The sequence below is a fragment of the Haematobia irritans genome, chromosome 1, assembly GCF_050003625.1.
Source record: "Haematobia irritans isolate KBUSLIRL chromosome 1, ASM5000362v1, whole genome shotgun sequence".
Lineage (NCBI taxonomy): Eukaryota > Metazoa > Arthropoda > Insecta > Diptera > Muscidae > Haematobia > Haematobia irritans.
In genome coordinates this window covers 171,658,573-171,673,391 of record NC_134397.1, presented here as the reverse complement: position 1 = coordinate 171,673,391, position 14,819 = coordinate 171,658,573, and the positions used below count along the sequence as shown (strand labels likewise).

The window sequence follows — 14,819 nt, the reverse complement described above, 5'->3', positions numbered from 1 at the left end:
CTATAAAAATAAAATTTTGAAAAAATTTTCTATAGAAATTAAATTTTGCCAAAAATTTTCTATAGAAATAAAATTTCGACAAAATTTTCTATAGAAATAAAATTTTGACAAAATTTTCTATAGAAATAAAATTTTGACAAATTTTTCTATAGAAATAAGATTTTGACAAAATTTTCTATAGAAATAAAATTTTGATAAAATTTTCTATAGAAATAAAATTTTGACAAAATTGTCTATGGAAATAAAATTTTGACAAATTTTTCTATAGAAATAAAATTTTGAGAAAATTTTCTACATAAATAAAATTTTTTACAAAATTTTCTATAGAAATAAAATTTTGAAAAAATTTTCTATAGAAATAAAATTTTGACAACATTTTCTATAGAAATTAAATTTTGACAAAATTTTCTGTAGAAATAAAATTTTGACAAAATTTTCTATAGAAATACAATTTAGACAAAATTTTCTATAGAAATAAAATTTTGACAATATTTTCTATAGAAATAAAATGTTGACAAAATTTTCTATAGACAATAAAATTTTAACAAAATTTTCTATAGACAATAAAATTTTAACAAAATTTTCTATAGAAATAAAATTTTGACAAAATTTTTTATAGAAATAAAATTTTGAAAAAATTTTCTATAGAAATAAAATTTTGACAACATTTTCTATAGAAATTAAATTTTGACAAAATTTTCTGTAGAAATAAAATTTTGACAAAATTTTCTATAGAATTACAATTTAGACAAAATTTTCTATAGAAATAAAATTTTGACAATATTTTCTATAGAAATAAAATGTTGACAAAATTTTCTATAGACAATAAAATTTTAACAAAATTTTCTATAGAAATAAAATTTTGACAAAATTTTTTATAGAAATAAAATTTTGACAAAATTTTCTATAGAAATAAAATTTTGACAAAAAATGTCTATAGAAATAAAATGTTGACAAAATTTTCTATAGAAATAAAATTTTGAAAAAATTTTCTACACAAATAAAATTTTGACAAAATTTTCAATAGAAATAAAATTTTGACAAAATTTCTACACAAATAAAATTTTGACAAAACTTTCTATAGAAATAAAATTTTGACAAAATTTTCTATAGAAATAAAATTTTGACAAGATTTTCTATTGTAATAAAATTTTGACAAAATTTTCAATAGACATAAAATTTTGACAAAATTTGCTATAGATAAAAAATTTGACAAAATTTTCTATAGAAATAACATTTTGACAAAATTTTCCACATAAATAAAATTTTGACAAAATTTTCTATAGAAATAAAATTTTGACAAAATTTTCTATAGAAATAAAATTTTGACAAAATTTTCTATAGAAATAAAATTTTGACAAAATTTTCTACACCAATAAAATTTTGACAAAATTTTCTATAGAAATAAAATGTTGACAAAATTTTCTATAGGAATAACACTTTGACAAAATTTTCTATAGAAATAAAATTTTGACAAAATTTTCTATAGAAATAAAATTTTGACAAAATTTTCTACACAAATAAAATTTTGACAAAATTTTCTATAGAAATAAAATTTTGACAATATTTTCTATAGAAATAAAATTTTGACAAAATTTTCTATAGTAATAAAATTGTGACAAAATTTTCAATAGACATAAAATTTTGACAAAATTTTCTATAGAAATAACATTTTGACAAAATTTTCTATATAAATACAATTTTGAGAAAATTTTCAACATAAATAAAATTTTGACAAAATTTTCTAGACAAATAAAATTTTGACAAAATTTTCTATAGAAATAAAATTTTGACAAAATTTTTTATAGAAATAAAATTTTGACAAAATTTTCTATAGAAATAAAATTTTGAAACATTTTCTATAGAAATAAAATTTTGATAAAATTTTCTATAGAAATAAAATTTTAACAAAATTGGCTATAGAAATAAAATTTTGACAAAATTTTCTATAGAAATAAAATTTTGACAAAATTTTCTATAGAAATAAAATTTTGACAAAATTTTCTATAGAAATATAATTTTGAAAAATTTTCTATAGAAATAAAATTTTGAAAAAATTTTCTATAGAAATAAAATTTTGACAAAATTTGCTATAGAAATAAAATTTTGACAACATTCTCTATAGAAAAAAAAGTTTGACAAAATTTACCATAGAAATAAAATTTTGACAATATTTTCTATAGAAATAAAATTTTGAGAAAATTTTCTATATAAAATTTAACAAAATTGTCTTATTTTAACAAATTTGCATCCATTTTTTTAATTGGCTGTTTTTTTTGTAATTTGATTAACAATTATCAGATTATTTTCTCTAAACAAATATACTTAGCAGAAATATTGATTTTATACCCCATAAAATATATACCAACCTACTCATAATCATCTACTGATTTGATTTAGCTCTTGGTGCCGTTCCGTCTTTAGGTCTGTCCAAGTATTTGTTGTTTGCCAGTTTCTGGTCGAAATTTTCGTGAAAATTTTGTCTTCGTATATAACACCAAGAAGGCGCAGTCTGAGACACATCGTCTGTCTGTCTAGTACAGTACAGCTAGTACAGCTCGCAGTTTAAGTTCGATCGTCTTCAACTCTGGCATAGGGTCTTTCTTCGGGACAAAGATAACCCCTATTAATGTTTTTTTTAAATCATTTCCGATTTAGATATAGATGCTATATATATTTATCACATCTGTAGCACAACTGGCTTGTTGATCTTCGTCAAATTGTGTACAAACAAATATTTTGCGAGTTCCGTAAATTTTTCAAAATATCATTCAAATCGGTGCATCTTTCGCCCGATACGCATTTATGTGACCCCATAGACCAGAATTTCATATTTGATTGCTTTAAATTTTACGCAAAGAATGCTACCGATGGAATCGTAAAGTATGCCAAATGTATTTTAATATTTTATTTAAATGTGTCGAATTTAATCTAATTCGGTTCAGCTTTAGACAAAGCCTCCTTTGTTCTTCCGGTTTAGGCAAATATGGCCAAAATACCCACATTTTGCATAAAATTTTGTGACGATTTCCATATTTACAGTTAAAATCTTCAAACTGTAATACCAGACTTTCCACAGAACGGTTAACATTCAGATAAGGCTCCGACTTGTCGAAATGTCAAATTTCCCATACACTAAGTTCACACTTTCCAAACTTCAGAATATTAGAGAAATATCTATCAGACGTTGTAACTGAAAATTTACTTAAGACTCCGTGATCCACGGATTCAGACCATTATTACTAAACATTTAAAAATTAACCTCTTTTTAAAATTTAGCATAGAATAAAAATTTAGATTTGAAAAATATCAGCATTTTTGGCTATAAAAAAATTGCATATACTTAATGGAAAATTCCATAAATTTATAAATATTTATAAACTCATATATTATGTGTAATAATGCCATGAAGACATCTTTGAAGATAACATCATGATAGACAAATTTCGTACTGGAATCATATTCTTAAAATTCCATTACTCTATACACTGCATATAAATGTGAATTATGTATTAATAATTAATATTTATATTTCCTTATATTTCTTTTCTTTACAGTAAAAATGCAACAAATTTAGAGAAATTTCAATTAAGAATCACCAAACGTGAGCTGTATAGTGAAAATGATACATTGGTCGATGCCCTGTTGAAGGATATGATAACGTTACCCATAAAACATGTTGGTAAGTTTTTGATTGCTAAGAAATAAAACAATATGAATAGAAGTAAATAAAATTAAGATGTCTTGCATACTCATTTTGTTTGTTGAAGAATGCTTTACAATTTTAATATAAGATTGGGTCGAAATATACGAATTTTTTTTTCAAATATTTGAAAATTGAAGAAAATTGTTTTAGTCGTAATTAATTACCCAGCAAAAAAGCGTCGCCAAAAAAGCAGTGAAAATGTTCTTTTTGGATCCGGAAGTGGTGCAAAATTGGCGCAGAAGCGATGAATTTAACATGGGTTGTCATAGGACGGATGTCCACCATTTCAGCAGCCGCTGCACTGAATTTGCAGCATTTCTTAAGGTGTGAAGAGAATTCAGTATTTTGGGTCTGAATTAAGAATTTTTGTGATATTTTGACAAATAAATAATTTTTAAAATTTTTAAAATTTTCTCATCAAATATTTTCAAATATTCGCAATTTCTCTAGAAAGAATTTAACATTTTTTTCGGCTAAATTTAAATAATGTGGACCATTTTATTAATACTTAATGTTTTTAGCCTATTTGAAACAAATAAAAATAAATTTTCCATTAAAAATATGAAAAAAAGCGGGTTATAAAAAAATTAAATAACATCTTTGGGTCAGCATTTTTGAAAGTTTTTTTAAAGTTGTGCCTTGAGAAGAACTTCCAAATTTTTTTGCTGGGTATATCACTTGTCTATTTCGTTGTTTGGAGTCCAAAATTGCAAATATGGCGTTAGCGCCATGCGGAGTTCACGATTTTCCCTCTTTGTAGCTATTTTCACTAACGCACGCAAATAATTATTAAAGCCAAGGAAACATTCTCATATTGGAGAAATTTTTACTAAAACATAGTAAATTCCATAAATTAAATTGGATTGAATTGACTTTATTGCTCGGGAGGGTTCAGTGTTTTTTTGGGGTAATAACCGTTAGAACTTCCCATTTGTGTTTTTCCAAATAAGCTTTTAAGAGTTTTGCAACATGTGACCGATCGTTATTAGGCTGCAAAATTACATTTTCATACCTTTCCAAATCCCATCAATTGAGTTCGATACAAAGCTCCAGAGTTTTTTCCCACACTTAAAAAAAAAAGTTTACTTGGATCCAAATATTTTGACTTTCCTTTAAGGATTTTGGTATTGATTCCGAGCCAAAGATGCGGCTTCTTTAAAATAAAGACATTTTTTAGGGACCTCCCTGGCTTTAAATCTAGGATCGATAAAATTAAAATTGGATACAGATCTCATTCATCGAATTTTTATTCTCTGTTTGCGATATATTAATAAAGGTATTCATGTACAAACAAATTCCAATTTCAAATTATGCCAAGTACTTCAAAGTAAAAACTGTTAAACCAAAGATGCATATCCTTAGAATAAGTCTTAGCCTATATTTTAAGCATTTTTATCTTAAATTTAAAAAAATCAAAATGTCAAAGACGATTTCCTTAAATCAAAAATGTGTTTCCTTATTTTAAGGAACATTTGCCTTACTTCAAAGATCTACAACTTTAAAAGAGGGACGCAAATTTTCAAGATTTGTGTCCTAAATTTAATGAAAAAAATTTTGAAGCAAGGATTATAAACTTTCTTTTAATTAAAATGTCATTATTTTAAAGAATTTTGTCCTTAGCATTGCGAAAGTTTCGAGTCCTAAAATTTAAGCTACATAATCTTCCATATGAGGTCAATATTTTTTTCAGTGCATGTTGCTTTTGGAGTAGATGTTCGCAGATTTCACAAAATGGCTATTTTGTGGGCACGAAACATACACGAACGAAAAAGACTGTTTCTCATATGTTTGGGTGTAAAAATTATATGTTTGGAACTCAAATTTTTTAAAACAATATTTTTAAGTGCAAGCATATAATGCTTATAAACTAGCATAACATGTTTGGGACATATATGTTAATATGTTAGAACATATTATGTATGGGACATACAATGTTTGTAAATATAATATACTTAGAAGCAAACATATATTAATTTAGAAATAGCCTATAAACATATATGTGTTTAGAAAGAGAGACCTAGAGAGTATGCTGCTAGTAAAATAATGGAAGTAACCAATTGGCGCCTTAAAAATATATCCACACAAAGAAAATTTCATTAATCTTTTTCTACCAGTGTATGCCCTAAGGTGAAACGTAATATGTTTGAACAATACAAAACAATCAGAGATGGTCCAAGTAGCAATTTTTTGTGTTTTCTACTGTCAAAAAGTTGTAAACGTCGAAAACGTCATATACCTGTATAAAAGGTAAAAAACGCAGTAAATGTCAAAAACGCCTACAGGACCCTTAGATTTGATTTCAAAAACTATTTTTAGGTAAAAAAGGTAAAAAACGCAGTAAATGTCAAAAACGCCTACAGGACCCTTAGATTTGATTTCAAAAACTATTTTTAGTTTCCTAAGCCATGAAAACGTCATATTGAAGTATTTTAGATTTTTTATAATAATATTTTGAAATTTTTATTCAAACAAAATTTGCACGATTCGCTGGCCTAAACTTTTGAATGCAACTCGTTTTCATTGTTGTGGCACAAATCGGATTTAGGTACAACATGTGGGCATGCAAAATACCAACCACGCATATTTAATTTTATTAATAATCATTCTCAAATCAAGTAAGACATAAATGGTTCTAATAAACGTACCGTACAAAAAAATATATTTTTGTCAAAAAGTAAGTATTTTACGAAGGTTAGCATTTTCTTTTTTATAATGAAAAGTCATTCATAAATACAAAAATTAAAAAAAAAAACAGTACGAAATAAACGGTTCTAAAAAAAGTATTCAATAGAAATTCGTATATTGTCAAAAACTAAGTATTTTACGAAGGTTTACGACGTTTTTGACGTATGGTAAAATACGTCGTAAATGTATGTCAAATACCTTACAGTTTACTACAGACCATCTCTGAAAACAATATTTTGTTTGGACCAATCCTGAAAATATATATGCTTGAAGCAAAATGTGTTTGGGGTATATGTTAGAGAAGCGATTTTTTGAGGATGTAGCATGATAATAAGAGAATGACAGACGGACATGGTTATATCGTCATAGAATTTCTCCTTGATCAAGAATATATATACACAGCAAAAAAAAACATAGCTAAAAAACAATGTAAATTTTCTTTGTGTATTCGGAATTTGTGCAAAATTGACTCAGAAACAATCAACTTTACACAGGCTTGTCATAGTGTGGAAGCCTCTACGTAAAGAATTTTTGAATAATACTAGCCGATATTCTATAGCAAATTCTAGGGATCGGTACACTTCTCAAATATATATTTTATTTTTTTGAAATATTTTATTTTAATTATACTTTGTGCACAGTAAAATTCAGAAAAATTTTAATTTATTGGTAAAACTGCGTAGAACAAAGGATTTTTATATATCACCTAAAAAATACTTATTGTGAAATGAAAATTATATCTATCTCTAGAAGAGCAATTTTGGAGAACTTCCAAATATTTTTGTTGGAAAACTTTATATAACCGGGAATCGATATTTCGATGTCTTACACACGGAATAGCAGACTTATTATAGCCCCATCAACATTCTCTGGTGGTGGATATATTTTGTTCTGGATATATTTTGTTCTGAGTTCCTAACGAATTATTGCAAGCCCTTCTAATAAACGGTTTAAGTGATATATTCACAAAATCTTACAAATATGAATTCTTTATTATTTTGCTCGTATTGACAAATAAATTCTGCAATGAATTTTTATTTGAAATTGAAACAGAAATTTGTCTATTGGCAAATAAGTGTTTTTGGTGAAGATATTCGTCTGCAAATAAATGTTCAGTAATACTTTTCGAAATTCCTTATAGAAACTTTCTTTGGTTATTGAAATATTTCCAATTTTTTTTTTTTTTTTTGAGAAAGAAGCACACTATACAATGATAAACATGTACAGAGAGCATAAATCTGATACAAAGTGTTGCCAATGGATATGCCTTGCTACATCTATCATCTAAATCTTCTAGATGTGGAATGTGTAAAATTGTATGAGGAATAACCAGAAACATTTTTCACATAACTAACTAGAAGTTTCGAATGAAAAGCTTTGAATTTAATTGTGTTTTCTTGGGAATGGCATGCATTAATAATACATTCGTAAAGTTCTATGTACAGAAGTAGTTATACCATATAATTAATGTAAAAATTCCTTCGAAAATATTTTGACATTCGTTTTAGATCGACATATAAATCTTTTGTTAAATTTCGAACAAATAAATTGTACACATCCACATTTCTATACAGGATCTTTTCATATACAGATGTGAACTGATGTACTTTGCAAAGGCAAAGGCAATTTTGTATTAGATTGTTTGATTTAGGAGAATCGCCCGCCCGGGTGATCGACTTAAGGCTAGGTTAGGTTTCGTTAGGCAAACCTCTGCCTTATAGTAAATCATGACATTTTGAGGTTATACGCACTCAAAACGTTTCGACATACAAGCGCTATTTGTGTCTTTACACCCTCAAAAAAATCGCTTCTGTAACATATACTCCCAAACACATTCTGCTTCAAGCATATATATCTTCAGGATTGGTCCAAACAAAATATTGTTTAAACATATTATGTTTCACCTTAGGCTCACACTTGTAGAAAAAAACTTTTATTTCCCTTTTTTTGCTTGCAGCATACTCTCTTCCTAAATACATATATGTTTATAGGCAATTTCTAAATTAACATACATTTGCATCCACACATATTATATTTAAAACAAGTAAGGAAAGTCTAAAGTCGGGCGGGGCCGACTATATTATACCCTGCACCACTTTGTAGATCTAAATTTTCGATACCATATCACATCCGTCAAATGTGTTGGGGGCTATATATATAAAGGTTTGTCCCAAATACATACATTTAAATAGCACTCGATTTGGACAGAATTTAATAGACTTTTACAAAATCTATAGACTCAAAATTTAAGTCGGCTAATGCACTAAGGTGGAACACAATTTTAGTATAAAATATGGGAAACATTTAAATCTGAAGCAATTTTAAGGAAACTTCGCAAACGTTTATTTATATGATGCTCGATATATATGTATTAGAAGTTTAGGAAAATTAGAGTCATTTTTTACAACTTTTCGACTAAGCAGTGGCGATTTAACAAGGAAAATGTTGGTATTTTGACCATTTTTGTCGAAATCAGAAAAACATATATATGGAAGCTATATTTAAATCTGAACCGATTTCAATCAAATTTGGCACACATGACTATACTACCAATTGTACTTCTAGTGCAAAATTTCAACCAAATTGGACCAAAACTCTGGCTGTTAGGACCATATTAGTCCATATCGGGCGAAAAATATATATGGAAGCTATATTTAAATCTGAACCGATTTCAATCAAATTTGGCACACATGACTATACTACCAATTGTACTCCTTGTGCAAAATTTAAAGCTAATCGGGATAAAACTCTGGCTTCTGGGTCCATATAAGTGCATATCGGGCGAAAGATATATATGGGAGCTATATCTAAATCTGAATCGATTTCAACCAAATTTAGCACGCATAGCTACAATGCTAAATCTACTCCTTGTGCAAAATTTCAACCAAATTGGACCAAAACTCTGGCTGTTGGGTCCATATTAGTCCATATCGGGCGAAAGATATATATGGGAGCTATATCTAAATCTGAACCGATTTCAATCAAATTTAACACACATGACTATATTACCAATTGTACTCCTTGTGCAAAATTTCAAGCAAATCGGTATAAAACTCTGGCTGCTGGGTCCATATTAGTGCATATCGGGCGAAAGATATATATGGGAACTATATCTACATCTGAACCGATTTCTTCCAAAAGCAATAGGGTTTTATTATGACCCAAATTAGGAACATGTGCCAAATTTGAAGGCGATTGGACTAAAATTGCGACCTAGACTTTGATCACAAAAATCTGTTCACAGACAGACGGACGGACGGACGGACGGACGGACGGACAGACGGACATGGTTATATCGACTAAGGGACCCACTTTATTATTGCCAAAGACACCATGTGTCTATCTCGTCTCCTTCTGGGTGTTACAAACATATGCACTAACTTATAATACCCTGTTCCACAGTGTGGCGCAGGGTATAAAAAGAGATCGGAAAAATATCAGTGGGTATGGAATAATAAAGCATTTTAAATTAATAGTTAAAATTTACGCAAAAAGCCAAACTAGAGCATTAAAAAATTCCGTAAGTGTATTTTTGGTTTTGACAATATTGGAATTTGTATGATATATGTTTTTCCGTATGTATGATATATGTCATTCCGTTTGTAACACATCGAAATATCGATTTCCGACTATATAAAGTATATATATTCGTGATCAGGGAGAAATTGTAAGACGATATAAGCATGTCCGTCTGGCCCTCTGTCTGTTGTAATCACGGTACAGTCTTCAATAATGACGCTATGGTCCTGAAATTTGGCACAGATTCGTCTTTTGTCTGCATACAGGCCAAGTTCGATGATGGACTATATCGGTCCAGGTTTTGATATAGCTCCCATATAAACCGATCCCCCGATTTGGGGTCTTGAGCTTCTAGTATTTGTAGTTTTTATTCGATTGGCCTAAAACTGGAAATCTAGAGGTATTTCAGGACCACAAATAGGTGTGTCGAAAATGGTGTGTATCGGTCCATGTTTTGGTATAGCCCCTATATGGACCGATCTCCCGATTTTACTTCTTGGGCGTCTAAAACCTATATTTTCTATCCGATTTGCTTGTAACTTGAAATCTAGAGATATTTTAGGAATAGTAACATTTGTATTTCCTTATAGAAAAGAGTAAAACGAAACTAATATCGTCCACAGTCGACCATATGTAATTGAACCATGCAAAATTCATACGCCTATTAAATTTGGCACAAAGTTTCCAATTTGATTTCACATAACCATATGGGAGCCACCGTGGTGCAATGGTTAGCATGCCCGCCTTGCATACACAAGGTCGTGGGTTCGATTCCTGCTTCGACCGAACACCAAAAAGTTTTTCAGCGGTGGATTATTCCACCTCAGTAATGCTGGTGACATTTCTGAGGGTTTCAAAGCTTCTCTAAGTGGTTTCATTGCAATGTGGAACGCCGTTCGGACTCGGCTATAAAAAGGAGGTCCCTTGTCATTGAGCTTAACATGGAATCGGGTAGCAGTCCAAGTGAGCCTGATACATCGGGCTGACATCTAACCTAACCTAACCTAACCATATGAAAAGTAGGGTTATACGAGTATACAAATCTAAGTCGGCGTGGTTAGCATTTTGTATGCCTACGCGTTGTAGACTTTGTATATCCTAAGTTTGCCGTGACAATTTTCACAGTTTCAACAATTTGAAAACGCGTTGCATTTCGAAGTTTTTCAAATGCCAGTTTCTCTCGAAAAATTACAAATTACTTTTGAATAACAATTTCAAAATATTATTATTAGAAATCTAAATTTCTTCAATATGCCTTATGCTATGGTCACATTGGGCAAATATTTGACAGAAATCTAAAGAGGTTCCGTCGCCACAGCCAAACCAGCGGACATCTTTACCTCCTATTGGATATATAACATCATGATAGGATTATTTTTCAAAAACCGTATCCAGATATTTGGAGAATGGTTCTGGAAAAATGTTTGACACTCAGTTTGGTCAAATATTTGTCTAGTGTGACCATAGCCTTAGAATGTTATAAAAAATCGAAGTATCCTCTAAGCATTTTCGACGTTTACTATGTTTTATACTGATGTATGACGTTTTCGACGTTTACTGACAGTAGAAAACAAAAAGAAAATCTACTCGGACCATCTCTGATATACACCTAATAAACGGACTTCCTTACAGAAATAATAATTAACATTATTCATGATTTATTTTCTAATTCTTGCGTTTTCTTCATTTATTTCCAGTACAAAAGGAAGGCGGGACACAGCTCAAATTGATGATAGAATATCCTAACGATGTTAAGGCATTAATGAAACCAATGAGGTGAGTAAATTATTATTTTTAAATTTTATGCAAAGTTTAAAGACAATAATAAAGGGTGATACGGTCAAAATTTGGTCAAGGGAAACGCGTGTAAATCGGTGAAATCGTTTATTTAAAAAATCAAATTAAATTTCTTTTTCAAGTTCAATTAGTATAAAATTCAGGAAAAATATTCAGTTAGGCTTTCGCTTTTCCAAATCCGAATTGCCGGGCCTCACGCTTGACACCTGCCATCAGATTTTGTACAGCCACCTTGTCCACCTTCTTCGCCGTAGAAAGCCAGTTTGCCTTGAACTAACTGCTGCTCGTCCTTAGCAGTTTTTTGGTCTTCTTTAGGTTCCGCTTGACAATAGCCCAGTATTTCTCAACTGGGCGGAGCTCTGGCGTGTTGGTAGGGTTCTTGTCCTTGGGAACCACCTGAACGTTGTTGGCGGCGTATCACTCCATGGCCTTTTTGCCGTAATGCCAAGATGCCAAATCCAAAACAGTACGGAACAACCGTGTTTCTTCAGGAAAGGCAGCAGACGTTTATTCAAACACTCTTTCACGTAAATTTCTTGGTTGACAGTCCCGGAAGCTATGAAAATGCTGCTTTTCAAGCCACAGGTACAGATGGCTTGCCAAACCAGATATTTCTTTGCGAACTTTGACAATTTTATGTGCTTGAAAATATCTGCTACCTTTCCCCTTCCTTTTGCCGTATAAAACTCCTGTCCCGGAAGCTGCTTGTAGTCGGCTTTGACGTAGGTTTCGTCGTCCATTACCACACAGTCAAACTTCCTCAGCATCGTCGTGTACAGCCTCCGGGATCGCGCTTTGGCCGTCGTATTTTGTTTGTCATCTCGATTTGGAGTCACTACCTTCTTGTAAGTGGATAGTCCGGCTCGTTTTTTGGCTCGATGCACGGTTGTAGACGATACACCCAGCTTATTTGCGGCATCTCGGAGAGAGAGGTTAGGGTTTCGCTTGAAACTACCGGCAACTCTCTTTGTCGTCTCAGCGGCTTCCGGTTTTCGATTTACCCCCGATCCAGACTTCCTGGCTGTCGACAAACGTTCCCCAAACACTTTAATTACATTTGTAACGGTTGATTTGGCAACTTTTAGCGATTTTGCCACCTTTGAGTGCGAGTAGCTCGGATTTTCGCGATGCGCGAGCAAAATTTTGATACGCTGCTCTTCTTGCTTGGACGGCATTTTGACAACTGAAGAGTGAATTCCAAAATCAAAATAGGAGCAACATTCTACACACACACACCTTCAAAATGAGGGGTGTTCAGGTTTTTTAAATGCAAAATTGAAAGAAATACGTCAAGTTTATATTGACCAAATTTTGACCGTATCACCTTTTAAGCTATACTTAATCCTATGGAAATTGGTGCAAGTCGTCAATAACGGGCCTATCACAGGACTGGTACCGGTGATCCAGTTTGTCGCAGTTTTTAATTAATGATAACTTAATGATTTCCATACTCGCTTAATATAAAAATCTTATCATATCTACACATTTAGTGAAGTAGAATTACCAGAATAACCTATTGTTCAACATTTTTCATTTCTGGTGCGATTCGGATAACCAAACTGAAACAGATTTCTAAGAGTTTGTCGAGACTTGTTCATAAGAACCTGTCTATGGAGTGCTACTACTAAAATGCCCCAGGACGTGTCCTTAGGAACGAGTTCAAGGCGTGTCCTAAAGTGTTTATTTACCCCGTCAATGACAAACCCATGTTAAAGTGACCGGTCCCTTCCATACGTCTTGACCAGAACTAGGACTAAGTCCATGCACACCAGGGACTAGTCCTGTACCAGTCCTGTGTTTGATCCGTTTCCCGTAGGGCATTTACTGAAATTAAATTATCCTTTTTGGCGCGACTCCGATGGTCATACTGAAACAGGTTCCCAAAAGTTTGTGCCAGGCTGGTTCTCGAGGACTTGCCTATGGGGTAGTTCTATGTTTCGACAAGAACTACCACTGGCCCTGTAACGATCCGGCATTATTCCTTTTCTCGTGGGGTAATAAACTCTTGCGTGATATATTGAAATATTAATTTATTTATGCTCTCCATGTCCGTCTGTAAGTTGTCAGGATCAGGTTAGGTATGCTTAGCTATAGTGGCATCCCTATATTTCAGGCTTACTTAGACTATTCAGTGATATCACAGTGGTGAACTTCTCGGTTATCACTGAGTGCTTCCCGTTTTAATGTTTATTTCAATGACAGGGGACCTACGAGTCCGAACAGCATTTCATATTCCTGAGAACGGAACTTGGAAACAATCAGAATTGTTACCATTACTACTGAGAAGGGTTAAATTACCGCTCAAAAACATTTCGGTGTTAGATCAAAACTGGCATTAAACCCATGACCCTGTGTATGCAAGACGGGCGTACTAACCACCCAGCAAAAAAGCGTTGCCAAAAAAGTAATGAAAATGTTCTTTTTGGATCCGGAAGTGATGCAAAATTGACGCAGAAGCGATGAATTTAACATGGGCTTGTCATAGGACGGAAGTCCGTTGCACTGAATCTGCATCGCTTCTTTAGGTGTGATCCGAATTCAATGTTTTGAATGTAAATTAAAAAATTCTGTGGTATTTTGCCAAATAAATAATATTTATAATTTTTTATAATTTTTAATGGATTCTAACGTTTGTCGGAAATATTTGACCTGAAATATATTAAAAAATTCACAATTTTTTCAGATTGGATTTAGCATTTTTGTCGACAAAATTTAAATGATTTGTACCATTTTATGAATTCTTACTCTGTTTTTAACCTATTTGAAACAAAAAAGTTAAAATTATCGATCAAAATATGAAAAAACCAAGTTATGAAAAATTGAATTAAGAGAACTTCCTGGGTAGTTAAAATAAAGAAAATCATTGGGAGTGCATCTTTTGGAAGTGCTTTTAAAGTTGTGCCTTTGGAAGAACTTCCAAAATTTTTTGCTGGGCATTGCTCCCGTGTGGCTCCCAACAAGGAAAATAGAACCTGTTGTAATCCATGTTACAGCCCAGCTCCAAAAACATTAGTAGACCAAATATCTCAATTAAATCGCTGATCAGTTAGATATTTATCTAATATGGCTACATGGTCAAATGAATATCCAAAAGAACTTAACCCTTAAATGC

General features: G+C 31.2%; 1 protein-coding gene across 1 annotated transcript in view; it reads left to right on the top strand.

Annotated features, from left to right (window-relative positions):
* Positions 1-14,819, top strand: part of LOC142222136 (uncharacterized) — a 350,911-nt gene that overhangs the window by 191,772 nt on the left and 144,320 nt on the right. The window contains exons 4-5 of the mRNA XM_075292103.1: positions 3,558-3,682; positions 11,608-11,686. Coding sequence (XP_075148218.1) covers positions 3,558-3,682; positions 11,608-11,686 — 204 coding nt within the window. The remainder of the gene's footprint in view (positions 1-3,557; positions 3,683-11,607; positions 11,687-14,819) is intronic.